The sequence below is a fragment of the Phaseolus vulgaris genome, chromosome 5 (genome assembly GCF_051622355.1).
Source record: "Phaseolus vulgaris cultivar YP4 chromosome 5, ASM5162235v1, whole genome shotgun sequence".
Classification (NCBI taxonomy): domain Eukaryota; kingdom Viridiplantae; phylum Streptophyta; class Magnoliopsida; order Fabales; family Fabaceae; genus Phaseolus; species Phaseolus vulgaris.
The window spans coordinates 44,403,276-44,416,020 of NC_143502.1; the positions used below are offsets into that span (position 1 = coordinate 44,403,276).

General features: G+C 30.1%; 2 protein-coding genes across 2 annotated transcripts; one reads left to right on the forward strand and one right to left on the reverse strand.

The window, feature by feature from the left end:
• The first annotated feature begins 3,360 nt into the window (after positions 1–3,360).
• Positions 3,361–5,749, forward strand: LOC150027738 (protein LATE ELONGATED HYPOCOTYL-like). The gene is made up of 4 exons (XM_090302971.1): positions 3,361–3,453; positions 3,566–3,790; positions 3,881–5,224; positions 5,312–5,749. Exons 1-4 carry the CDS (start codon positions 3,361–3,363, stop codon positions 5,693–5,695), a joined length of 2,046 nt encoding a protein of 681 aa, XP_090159097.1. The 3' UTR covers positions 5,696–5,749.
• Positions 5,750–8,713: 2,964 nt separating this feature from the next.
• Positions 8,714–11,868, reverse strand: LOC150027739 (isoflavone 3'-O-methyltransferase 4-like). The gene is made up of 4 exons (XM_090302310.1): positions 11,268–11,868; positions 10,873–11,183; positions 10,273–10,337; positions 8,714–9,192 (listed from the first exon to the last, which is right to left on the reverse strand). Exons 1-4 carry the CDS (start codon positions 11,711–11,713, stop codon positions 8,896–8,898), a joined length of 1,119 nt encoding a protein of 372 aa, XP_090158436.1. The 5' UTR covers positions 11,714–11,868; the 3' UTR covers positions 8,714–8,895.
• Between the last annotated feature and the right edge of the window lie 877 nt (positions 11,869–12,745).

Below are 12,745 nucleotides of genomic sequence, written 5' to 3' on the forward strand. Positions count from 1 at the left end.
AGTCCATTCAAATAAAGATAAAATAACCATGTACGAGTATTCACTTGACATGGTGCCAAGCATGACCTTGGTCCATTGATAAAAACCATGTACGAGTGGGTGTCGAGCCCAAGCTCAGTCTATTCAACTAGAAGATAAAAAATCATGTACGAGTATTCACTTGACATGGTGTCGAGCACGACCTTGATCCCTTGATTAAAGACCATGTACAAGTATTCACTTGACGTGGTGCCGAGCACAACCTTGGTCCATTGATAAAGAAACCATGTATGAGTATTTGACGTGGTGACAAACATGGCCTCGATCCATTGATAAACAAAATGTATGAGTATTCACTTGACATGGTGTTGAGCCCAAACCCTCGATCCATTCCATTCAAATAGAAGAAGAAAAACCATGTACAAGTCTTAATTGAACATGGTGCCAAGCCATAGCTCGATCCATTATATCAAAGACAAAAACCATGTAAAAGTCTTAACTTGACATAGTGTCAAACCTCTTAGCTCGATCCATTCAAATAGAAGAAGAAAAAATCATGTACAAGTCTTAACTTGACATGGTGTTGAGCGCAACTTGGTCCATTACGTCTAAAAAAGTTATGATTAGTTAGCCTCTAAGGCCTCGCTTTGAGGCTGGGGGCTTTTGGTATCATACGACGAGTCTGAGTAATTTTTATACTCTTGCAAATAAGAATAAATCTTATGTGGAAACAATCTTACATAATAATAAACATTCAATGTAATAATCCAATTATTTTCTCCTCATATTATTATAATAGCTAGAATAACAAAAATTGACCTTAAATGGAGAATTAACATTTCATATTGAAAAATATTGAAAATAAGAACCAAATATAGAAGGGTATAAAGAACAGGTAAAGCATACAAAAGGACATATATGATTAGAAAAAGAGAGGAGAACAACTTTAGTTGGAAGACATCTTTCTTGACTAGAATAATTTAAACAAATTATACACAACTATTTATTTTTAATAATACACTTAGTGGATGAGACTCTTCTTGACGAGAACCAGTTTTTCTAAATTTTATTCTAAAATAATTTTGATAAATCGAGTGGATTTAACAATTTTAGTGAATAAATAAGATTTACCATTGAATCATAACTCAAAAGCAAATAAAGTAATTTTCTAATTTAATCTAATTAATTTCGCTCATTAAATTGACTCTATTTCATAATAATATATTTGATTTAATTGTATGAACTAAAATAATAAAAGCAATCTATGTATAAGTATTATAGTGAATTTTATTAATTTAATTGAAATTTTAATGATATGGTTGAATTTGATTACAATATCTTGCTCTAGTTTGTGATTTATAATATTAACTATTTTATTGATTATTTAAATAATAGATTAATATATAAAATAATGAGAATTTGAAAGAAAATACTTGCTTGGTAAAGTAAACTTATCTTAACCTATATAGAACTATAACTAAAATTCATTTTTAAATTGTACCTATATGGATAATAAGGGGCCCAGACAGTACTAGTAACTTGGCGTAGGCGTGCTGGCGATGTTCGAATCTCCACAAGTCTCCTTCTTCTGAAGTTGGTAGTCGGTCGGTCGAGGGTATGTGCGATTGCATTCTGACGAGTTATGGATGTGTTATGGTGGAATCTTGAAAACTACATTTCTCCTTTCTCTAGCCCCTTTATATGTGTCTATTTCCTGTCCATCTGTTACACCTTGGAGATGCCACATCTTTCCTTATTCAATGCTAATGATCGCTTATTAGTGATATTCTTTATTCCTTTAACGCTCATCAAGGCTATTAATGATGCTTGTTTCTTATTTAATGCTAATGGTAACCGATGCTAACACCTCTTACTTACTTATGATACTCTTGATGTTGTTACTTGTTTCGGTGTCGGTACCGATCGGTACATAAATAAATATGTTTAGAACGAAATGGTTAAATAGTTTTTTTTTTGTTATAATGATGATTAAGACATGTACATATGATACTAAAGATATATGAACAATTTTTGAGTATATATACGCTATTTTGTCCTTATATTATATATATATATAATATAATATAATTTAATATAATACGAAAAACTTGATGCAAGTTACGTTATAATGATAAAAAAAATTATTAAATAGAAATTAATTTTGAAAACAAAATTAAAATTAGATACTACTTTATATATTAAAAGAATGTTATTATATAAAATAATTTTTATTATTAATAAATAATTTTTAAATTGGTATCTAATTAATTACTAAAATCTTAGTTACCAACTCCATAATCTAATGTCTAATTAGTTGATAATTAAAATTTTAATAATTAATCTAAGTGCATCCAATTTCCGGATAATTATAATTATAAACATATAAGTCTGAGATATTAAAAAAATCAGAATAACAACACCTATAATATTTTTTCATTTCAACCAAAATCTGTTTCCTACTGTATCAAATGTGTTTGTGATTTCTAGAATGACATCATCCTTAACATACAACCCAATGTCATTTATGGATTATTTATAAAGTCACAATGCCTTCACATTGGTCAATCATGAAACTGAGGATGATGAAGATGAAAATAAAGATAATAACAATATCCTACCACAAATTTGTATACAAATTAAGCTAGAATAATGAAGATCTAAAAGACAAACAAAAAGATCAACTTGTAGAAGAAGCTTTCACATATAAATATTTGTTTACTTTTTTTTTTAGGTGTTATTCTTTAAAATTAATCACCCCTTTATTCAAAATTTGTTTTGTATAAGGATCTTCAACTATATCTTTTATCATCAATTACATTCTTATTATTTTATATTTTCCAAATTACATTGAATTAACATTATTATTTTAATTAATGGACCACACTATTAAAAAAATATGTAAATTAATATATATAATATATTTAAAATTAAAAACCATAAGTAAATTTTTAATTTTTCAAAATAACAATAAATACCATTTTTAAATAAATAAAAATCAACAAGTTAATTAAAAATACCAAAACAGAAATTCAAATTTAGCCTCATTAACACTTCAAAATATTTAATTTAAAATTTATTCAAAAGAGAATTATTTTATTGAGATAATAATCTTTTATCTAATTTGTTCTTAGAATTTTTATGAATAGATATAGTCTAACATGGGAGTTTTAGTCTAGTTCTTCCATAAGTTTTTTAATTGTCTTTCTTTTTTTTAATAATATTTTTTTATGTGATAACAAAGGATTGTTGTTACTTGAGATATCAGTCTAGTTGAGATACCAATATATACGAAGTTGCACAGTAATACCTAATATATTGCTTTTATAAAAAAAAAAAACACAAAATAATAAGGAGTATAGTTGTATTAATCTAACCAAGAACATGACTTCAATAGGAAAACATATGGATATACAAACTATATGGATAAGAAACTTGATTTTTCTTTTCTCAAACTTGATTACAGAGATTTTGGATGTTTTCTTAGCTTTCTTTGGAGGTTGTAGATGATTTTGAAAGGCCATGTGCATAGTTTCATTATGCTTTATTGAATGCATTAAAATGTTAATACTGCAAATTTGACCTTCAGTTGGAGAAAGAGGGCTTTGTAAAGGGTGTTCCAATAGGACAAGCTCTTGATATAAACATACCTCCCCCAAGGCCAAAAAGAAAACCTAGCAATCCTTATCCCCGGAAGACCAATGCTGTTGTCCCAACCTTACAAAATGGAGCAAAAAATGAAAAGTCTCTCATTTCAATTGCATCTTTACATGGTAAACAAGCATTGGACTTGGAGAAAGAACCACTTCCAGAGGTTATATCTTTTTATTTTTTATACTTCAATGGCAATTCACACTATCTGTTTTTCCCCCTTTCAATAAAATCACTCTACTTGCTCTTTCAGAAGCATGGTGTGGAACTAAAAGAAAACAAGAAGGAAAGCAGATGGAAAGCATTTACCATTCTCCATGAGGCACCTCGTTCATCAGTATCACTGCTGCAAAGAAATTCATGTGCCTTAAGGGAGTTTATACCTTCAATAAAAGAGGTAATAACTCTAGATGAAACAAATGAATCTTTTATTACTGATGAGCTTCAAAATCACAAGTTGGAGTTACATGATGATGGAAACCACACACAAAAGACTAATGGCACATGTGAAGTCTTTAAGTTGGAGAATTTTGGTGCTTTGAAATTGGTTCAAACTGAGAAAACAAATGCTCCTCATTGTGCATTATCAATAGATGGCATGCAAGGAAATCAGAATTACCCAAGACATGTCCCTGTGCACGTCGTTGATGAGAACTTTGGAACCAATAATCAAAATCCATCCCCAGATATGTTTGTTCAAGACTCCATGTTCAATGTGCATCCTAAGATTCTCCCCAATTCTGCTGCATCAAACATAACTGAAAGCCAAAATAACACAGAACGGTCATCTGTTCATCAATCATTTCCTCCTTGCCCTCCCCTCACACAGCATAATCAAGGTGATTACCATTCATTTCTTCACATGTCTTCCACCTTTTCAAATCTTATTGTCTCTACCTTGCTGCAAAACCCTGCTGCTCATGCTGCAGCAAGTTTTGCTGCTACATTTTGGCCCTATGCAAATGCAGAAGCTTCCTCTGATTCTCCAGTGTGCACTCAGGGTTTTCCATCTGCACGAATTGGCTCGCCTCCAACTGTGACAACTATTACGGCTGCTACAGTAGCCGCCGCCACTGCATGGTGGGCTGCCCATGGACTGCTTCCTCTGTGTACTCCCTTTGCGTTTCCTCCTGCATCAGCGACCACAGCTCCATCCATGACTATTGGCGAATCACCACACAAAAACCAACAAGGAGAGGTTAAGCCACAAAACTCTCCTATGCTAGATCAGATACTGGATCCAGAACAATCGGAAGTTATGCAAGCTCAACACCCAGCTGTTTCTTCATCAGAATCTCAGGATAAGGGAGATACCAATGTAAATATTGCATCAGAGGCTACTAATCCTGAGATGAACCAAGCAATTTCTGAGAATCCCGATTCCGACAAAATGAACGGCAGAAAACCCGTAGACCGTTCCTCGTGTGGTTCTAACACAACCTCTAGCAGTGAAGAGTCTGAGATACAACAGAAGGATGAGAAAGAAAAGGAAGAACCCAATACACTTGATGCAAACCTTTTAGGTACAGAGCCTAATAATCGTCGCAGTAGAAGCATTAACAACCTTACTGAATCTTGGAAGGAGGTCTCTGAAGGGGTATGACTGTTTATCTAATCAAGTGTTAATGCAGTGTATGTGTTTATATTATTGCTGCTTCTTTTCTCATGCCATTATTATTTTCAGGGAAGGCTTGCCTTTCAGGCGCTATTCTCCAGGGAGGTGTTGCCACAAAGCTTTTCACCTCTTCATGCTTTGATAAATGCAGATAATTATCAGCCACACAGCATTAAAAACAATGCAGACTACAAAGATGAAGAAGACCTTGAAACCAAAAAATGCAGTCCTAATTGTGATGGGCTGCAGAAAAGTGTGTTATTTGTGAAAGATAATGATGAGGAGGAGGGATTGCTAAGCATAGGTCTTGGACAAGGAAAGCTGAAGAGTCGTCGAACAGGGTTTAAGCCTTACAAAAGGTGTTCGGTAGAGGCAAAGGAAAACATGGTCTGCAACCAAGGAGAAGAGAAAGGTGCCAAGAGAATACGGTTGAATGAGGAAGCTTCAACTTGATGGTTGAGATATATGCATGCAAGCACACAAAGAAAATCTCTACTTTTGCATATAACATTTATATGTCCCTTTGATCTGGGTCTGTATTCCTTATCAGTTCACGAAACTGGTCGTGTAGATGTGTATAACATTCTTTTTGTTTCTTGGAATGATGTTACTGCAGTTCAAAACTCCGCTAAAATTGACCTAGACAACAAACTTTAAGTACTGTTTGTGCATGGATCGTTTAAGAATTTATAATCCATCGTTCAGTCACTTCACAAGATGCTGCTAATGCCTTTTCGAGTCTTCTAATTCATCATAGATATGGAGCATAGTAAGAAGTGTTCTTTGCTTGATTTGCAACTCCAAATTCCATATAATTTAACGGTGGTAGGTGATTTTTTTTTTATAAAAGATAAATTTAAATTAGGGGTAATGATTTAAACATTTAATGTTATGATAACCAATATTATTCACTTTATCCACTAATTTCATTCATTATTAATTTTAAATATGATTTTTATTCATAATAAATTGTAAAATAATAACTATAACTAGTACTCTATTATATGTTTATAATTAAAACTTACAATAAACAAATTATAATTTAGTTTTAAAATATGATAAATTGTTTTAAATTATTTAAAATTTAAAAATTATTTAATTTTATTTAAAAGATAGAGATAAAAGAATAGTTTGTTGTGGGGATAATAATGGAAATAGTGCATGTGAAATTTCACCTCGAAGAAAGAGAAAAAAGAATGGAGAAGGTTCAACTAAAAAAGTGACATAGTCTTCTTATTCCTCTTACAAATATTTTATCTATTTACCTGCATTAAATTTAAAACCTCTAAGTTCTGCAGACCCAAGACATGTTAACTGCAAGCATATAGTTGTGTACCCAAGAATAAATTCTAAATGTACACGTAATGCTAAGTTCAAATCCAGAAATGATAGGATAATTATTCCTTTTATATATTGTAAATATTATTTCGACACATACAAACACTAGTCGTAAGAAAATTATATGTAGAATGTAATCATACCTACAATTTTAATTGCGACTTATTGAAAATCTCTTTTGTGTTCATCCTTACATTCTCTTAGCTGAATGAATGTCCTACGGTGGCGTGGCGTGGATTGACACCAACGATCCAATTACGTTTAATTAAGATCAGTGAAATTAAGTCGTTATTAAGAATTAGGTAATACACATTTAAGCACGATTCACTTCACTAATCCGGCCCAACAATGTAGGTCTATTAAAATAATATAAATAACACATATTCTAACAAGAAGCAGGTACATAATTTATTATTGTGTTCTGACAACTGAGTGTCGAACCCTTTACTGACTTGAGTGTCGAAGTGTCTTCTGTAAGTACCCCATTCGGAATTCACTAGGCCTCAGTTTATTTTTGGAAACGGAAAGAAGAAGATTTACTATGTGTGAGTAAAAAAAATAAAAAAACAACGTATTAAATAATATAAAACATGAAAAACGAAAAGGGTTTCCTGCTTAAAACTTTCTTCGCGTGGTAAGAAAGAATTGCGACGAAAGTTGTTTTATAGTTTAGATTAGTTTTTTATTTTAAACTAAAATTATTATTATTTTTATTTAAAATAAGATTATAATTTAAATATAAAAATATAATTAAAACTGTAAAAAAATATTTATTATAAAATAACATAATTAATTATTTATAAGAATAAATATAAATAATAATAATAAATATATTTTTAAATAAAAAAAAATTATATAATAATTATATTAATTATAAAAAAATAAAGATAAAAATATTAAAGTTATTTAATTTATAAATAAATCAATCCAATTAATTTTTTATCAATTAAAAAAATATAATTTCAATCACATTTATCCCATCACTCACAAACTTTCATAAACTTTCTTTACACTTTCTACTCTATTTATCTTAATCCAAACAACCTCAATTTCTTCACACTTTTCCTTCAAGTCATCTCAAATCCACTCCCTCATTTTCACTCCGTAATCCAGACAAACTCTAGAAGACCGAGTGATCCAGCAGTTGAGATTGGAAGGAGTAACGAGAAGCTTGGAAGAGGAAACTTAAACATAGACCACCGACCACCCGACAGGAAGGAAGAAGACGAAGCCTCTCAATATTTCTCTAGGTCTCATCTCCCCAACGAAAACATTATTATTTTAATAATATATAACTAAATATGTTTTTAACGAATATATTTTTATTTTATTTAAAAAAATGGTTTTATAGTAGTTGTTAATGAAAACATCATTGTAAGTTTTGGTGTTTAACGAAGACTTAAATTGTCATTATTAAATAGTATTTTAATAATAATTTAGCACAAAATAATCTTCTAAATGAATAAAGAGAATCATGTCGTTCAAATAAAATAAATAATGAAATATTAATCAGCATATTAACCACCATAAAGTGTTATGGGTCGAATATTATATATATGAGAAAATTGTAGCAAGATTTATAAGATTTTGGAATTGTCTATATAAATAAAAAATTTCTTATACAAAATATTAAAAACTCGTCACTATTTTAGAATAACTATTTTTAATGATATTATCGTGATCAATAAATGAAATATGCATGAATTAAATAGTGTGTTGGTTGAAGACAAAATGAGGTTTAAAAATTAAAAAGTTAACTTAATTCTTTAAGTAAGCCATAAGAAAAGCAAGGAACTAGAAAAAATTTAGTGAAAAAACATGATATGCTAAAAGTTAATAAGCATCTAAAAATCTAGAAGAAATAATGAAGAAAAAATAATTATAATTTTTTTAGGAAATTTGGACATTTTTTTTAAAAGGATTACTCAAAATAGGTTACTCAAATTGGTTCAAAAAGAAAAGTAAACTTAATAGTTATATATGTTTCGAATCAAATAAGTAATGAATTGATCCTAATTTTCCGACTCATGTTTCTAATACAAGGAGGGATTATTCAGTGTTTAAATCATAAGTTTAAATATAAAAAAATTATGTTCATGAAAAATAAAGTGAAGACTCTTGTGGACTCTGATATCATCTTTTACATATTTCAAATATTTTATTAATATGAAAGTGCATATAACATAATATATTACATACCATGAGCTTGTTCTCTTACTTCAAAATGCATAAAAACAAACATAAAACACATAAACAAGCAATTAGAAATAAATCTGAGAAAGTAATAGGACATAGAACATAGCATATGTTGTGGTCTACTTGAAGAACTCCATAATCCAGAAAATGTTGACATGACATTCATATCTTATGCCACTAAATCCAGCTTCTCTTGCCAATTTCATGAACTCTTCTTCAGATCGTTCTTTACCTCCTGGGTTCTGAGTCATCATCAAAACATCTATTTGTGAAATCGCCTTATAAGCATTATTAGTCTCTGTTATCTTTGGAAGAACTGCCTCCACAACTATCACTTTTCCATCATCAGGAATTGCATCATAGCAATTCTTCAACAACTTTAGACAATGTTCATCACTCCAATCATGAAGTATCCACTGCAGAGTTACTTAATGTCAAAGGGCAGATTGGTATAATTGAATTAAACTCTTTAATAGTTTTGATGTTATCTTTAATAGTTTTCTTTGTTTGTTTGACATTTTTTCATTGAGAAATAAGAAAGAATAACCACGAAAATCACAAATGGTTTATTCTATTTCTTATAGGGTTGGAAATCCCACATTGACTAGAGATAAGGACATTTCATAATATATAAATGGGTGCAAACCTCACTCCCATGAGCCGGTTTTATGGGGTTGAGTTACGCTTAAAACCCATTTCTTAACATGGTATCAGAGTCATTTCGAGCCTATCTTAGCGAGTATTTATTGGGTTTATCAGTCCACCCGCTATCGGGCCGTTATCGGACCACCCATAACATATATCTACACGCACGGGCGATCGATTAGAGATAAGAACATTTCATAACATATAAATGAGTGCAAACCTCTCACCCCATGAGCCGGTTGTAGCAAAAAAAAAAAGTATATTTCATACAAAACTTAAACAAATTTCTACCCTCCTTCCACTATAAAAAGGTTTCTAACCACATTTTAATTAAAGTGTTCTCTGCAACATTAAATCAACGACTTAGAGTCTACTTTAAAGTTGAAATTAGAAAGAAAAAACGACAACGACCAGGCACACTGAAGAATTGAAAAATAAGAAACACATTCATAGTTTGTATTAATTATATAAAAAACCAAATAAAGTTTTAATAGAATGTTTAGAAGTTTAAACTGAAGTCAGAAAGGTGTTTAAAACAGAAAAATACTTGCACCATGAAATAGTAAAAATATTCACTTGATAATTTACTATGATAATGCAACAATATATATAATTAAAAAATAAAAAAAGTTATAATTAAAATTTAAAAAAAAAATGATTAAAATATCTATTCATATTCAAGATAAGGAACACGTTCATAATTTGTATTAATTATATAAAAAAAACAAATAAAAAAGGTGTTTGATAAAAGGAGAGATTCCTCTCCTCTTTAAAATTAAATACTAGTATATTTTTCCCAGCACCCATCATTATGAATTGACCAAAATCTCCACTATCACAGACACACTTACCTTCATAAATATGGCGTCTCCTTTAGGCACATTTTCAAACATATCTCCCCCAACATGTTCCACTCCTGCAATATTAGGTACCTTTTGCTTTTAAAACTCAACCTATTCATAGCATATATTATTAACAAATAAATTATTTTCAACATAAAAAATTATTAAATAAAAATTAATTTTTGATAAAAAAAATTAGTTATTATAATGATTAAATTATAGATTATTTTAAAGATAAAAAAGTTATTAATTTTTAAATTAGTTTCTAAATTGATATGTAATTAGGTATTAGATTTTTCTATCAAATTTAACTAATTAAAAATTAATTATTAATAATAAAAATTAATTTAAAAATTAATCTATTTTTTAATCTTTAAAATAGTTTCTAATTTAATCATTATAACAATTAATTGATTTTTAATTTTAAAATTAATTTTTAATCAATATATTTTAGTGTTTGTACTCTAAGCAAGTAAATATATTACACACTATTTATGTTATTATCTTGTAAAACTCTAAATTTACCAAATAAGTCTTCAAAAGACAAAAAGAACATTTTTTTTTCTTAATTTTGCAGAACCACAGGATTGGAATGTGTAAGGATGATACCAGGATAGGAAGGAGCATCTCGAATGACATGAGGCAAGTCGAAATTGATGCCATGGATATTAGGGTATTTGGAAGTGATCAAGTTAATGTTGACTCCAAGACCACCACCAACATCCACCACTCTTTTTATGCCCTCAAAACCTTTGTAGGATTCCAGAACCTTCTTCATCACCAAAGTGGTGTGATTGATCATAGCTGTGTTGAAAACCTTGTTGAATCTTGAGTCCAAACGTGGATACTCAAAAGCATGAGTGCCATAAACCCTATTGAATGGAATACCCCCCTCCCTAGTTGCATCTTTCAGCTCACTCCTATTTTAAAACATACCAATATGTTTGTGATGGAAAGGTAGATAAAATGATAATAATAGTTGAGAGAGAGAGAGAGAGTTTAACCAGCTTTGTAGGAAGATTTTGTCTTGGACTAAGGCCATCAAGGGTCCCAACGAAACTCCATCAGAATTGGGAGCAAAGAATGCGGCGACGGGAGTGATGGTGTAGAGGCGGTGAAAGGAGGGAGGAACACGGTGGTCGGAAACGAGGGAAGAGTGAAGAATGGAGTGAGAAGAAAGAAGTGCGAGGAGACGATCTAGCATTGAGGCTGCTTGTGGGTTACTGCAACTAATCTTTGATGCTATTTCCTTAGCAGACAGCTTAGCACCTTCTCCAGCTTCTTTGAGCACCTGAAACACTCCCAGGTCCGTCGCCGATTGCAGTGCCATGGAAAGAACCACCGAACTCACAAGCTGCATGGCACGCGAGAAGCTTTCTTCATCTTGTGTTTGTTGTTCTTCCTTCCTCTTCTCTTCATCATTGAACCTTGAATTTGGAAGGCTTGCCATCTCCACGTAGCTTGTACACTTAAAACCAATGTATATTCTTCTTCTTCTTCTTGCCTATTTTAGAAAAGTTAGAGGGGTATACAGCACTTTAATTTGAAAAAAGTGGTGGTTAGATGCACCACTTTACTATTATATCTGTGGAGTCATGTTAAAGTGACCGCCACAAGCCATATTTAAAATATTTATAATAGTAGTTGCAAGAATTTTTTTTAAACTCAGTTGAGAGTAAATAAATTAAGATCCTATGTGATAGATTAGGTTTATTGGGATAGGTGATTTATGATTAAATATTATAAATAATTTTTTTATAGAAGTCTAAAGTACACTTTTAATGAGTTTTTAAGATACACTTTGAATATTGAACATTTTTTTATTGTTGAAGGATTTTATAAAGATGAAGCACCTCCAACTTACAACTTAAAAAAGAAAACTTAAGTGAGAAGTAAACGAGTGACGGAAGAATCTTTATGTCAGCAATTATTCAAAGAGTTCTAAATACTATTTAAATCCACTGTCCAAGTACAATTATTTTTAAATTGATACACTGTATTAAAATTTAGATTAACTAAGTTTTGTCAATTTATTTTAGCGATAAGATCGAATCTAATTAAAAAAATATGGATAATAAATTTACATGAATTAAAATAAATTTAATGATCATTAATTAAAACTAATTTAGTGACTATATATATAAAAACTAATTTAGTGACTATTAAATAAAAACTAATAATTTAATGATCAAGTACATAAAAACTAATTTAGTGATTATTAAATAAAAACTAATTTAGTGATCAAATATATAGAAATTAATTTAGTATCCAATTATATAGAAACTAAACTAACAACCAATTTTATTGATACTAATTTGGTGACAAAAATATATAGAAACTTATTTAGTGACCAAACATTTTAAATTTTTTTTAAATCCATTTAAAGTGGATTAAATCTAGATTAAATCCACTTTGTTAATTAGATTAAATCCACTTTGTCAATTACATTAAATCCATTTTGATATGGACACAGACTAATTTG

Coding starts and splice junctions, on each gene's coding strand:
- LOC150027738 (XM_090302971.1), top strand. CDS start 3,361: ATGACTTCAATAGGAAAACATATGGATATACAAACTATATGGATAAGA. Junction 3,454..3,565: donor TGATTACAGAGATTTTGGAT/GTTTTCTTAGCT, acceptor TTTGACCTTCAG/TTGGAGAAAGAGGGCTTTGT. Junction 3,791..3,880: donor AGAAAGAACCACTTCCAGAG/GTTATATCTTTT, acceptor TTGCTCTTTCAG/AAGCATGGTGTGGAACTAAA.
- LOC150027739 (XM_090302310.1), bottom strand. CDS start 11,713: ATGGCAAGCCTTCCAAATTCAAGGTTCAATGATGAAGAGAAGAGGAAG. Junction 10,338..10,872: donor AGATGCTCCTTCCTATCCTG/GTATCATCCTTA, acceptor CTAATATTGCAG/GAGTGGAACATGTTGGGGGA. Junction 9,193..10,272: donor GAGACGCCATATTTATGAAG/GTAAGTGTGTCT, acceptor GTAACTCTGCAG/TGGATACTTCATGATTGGAG.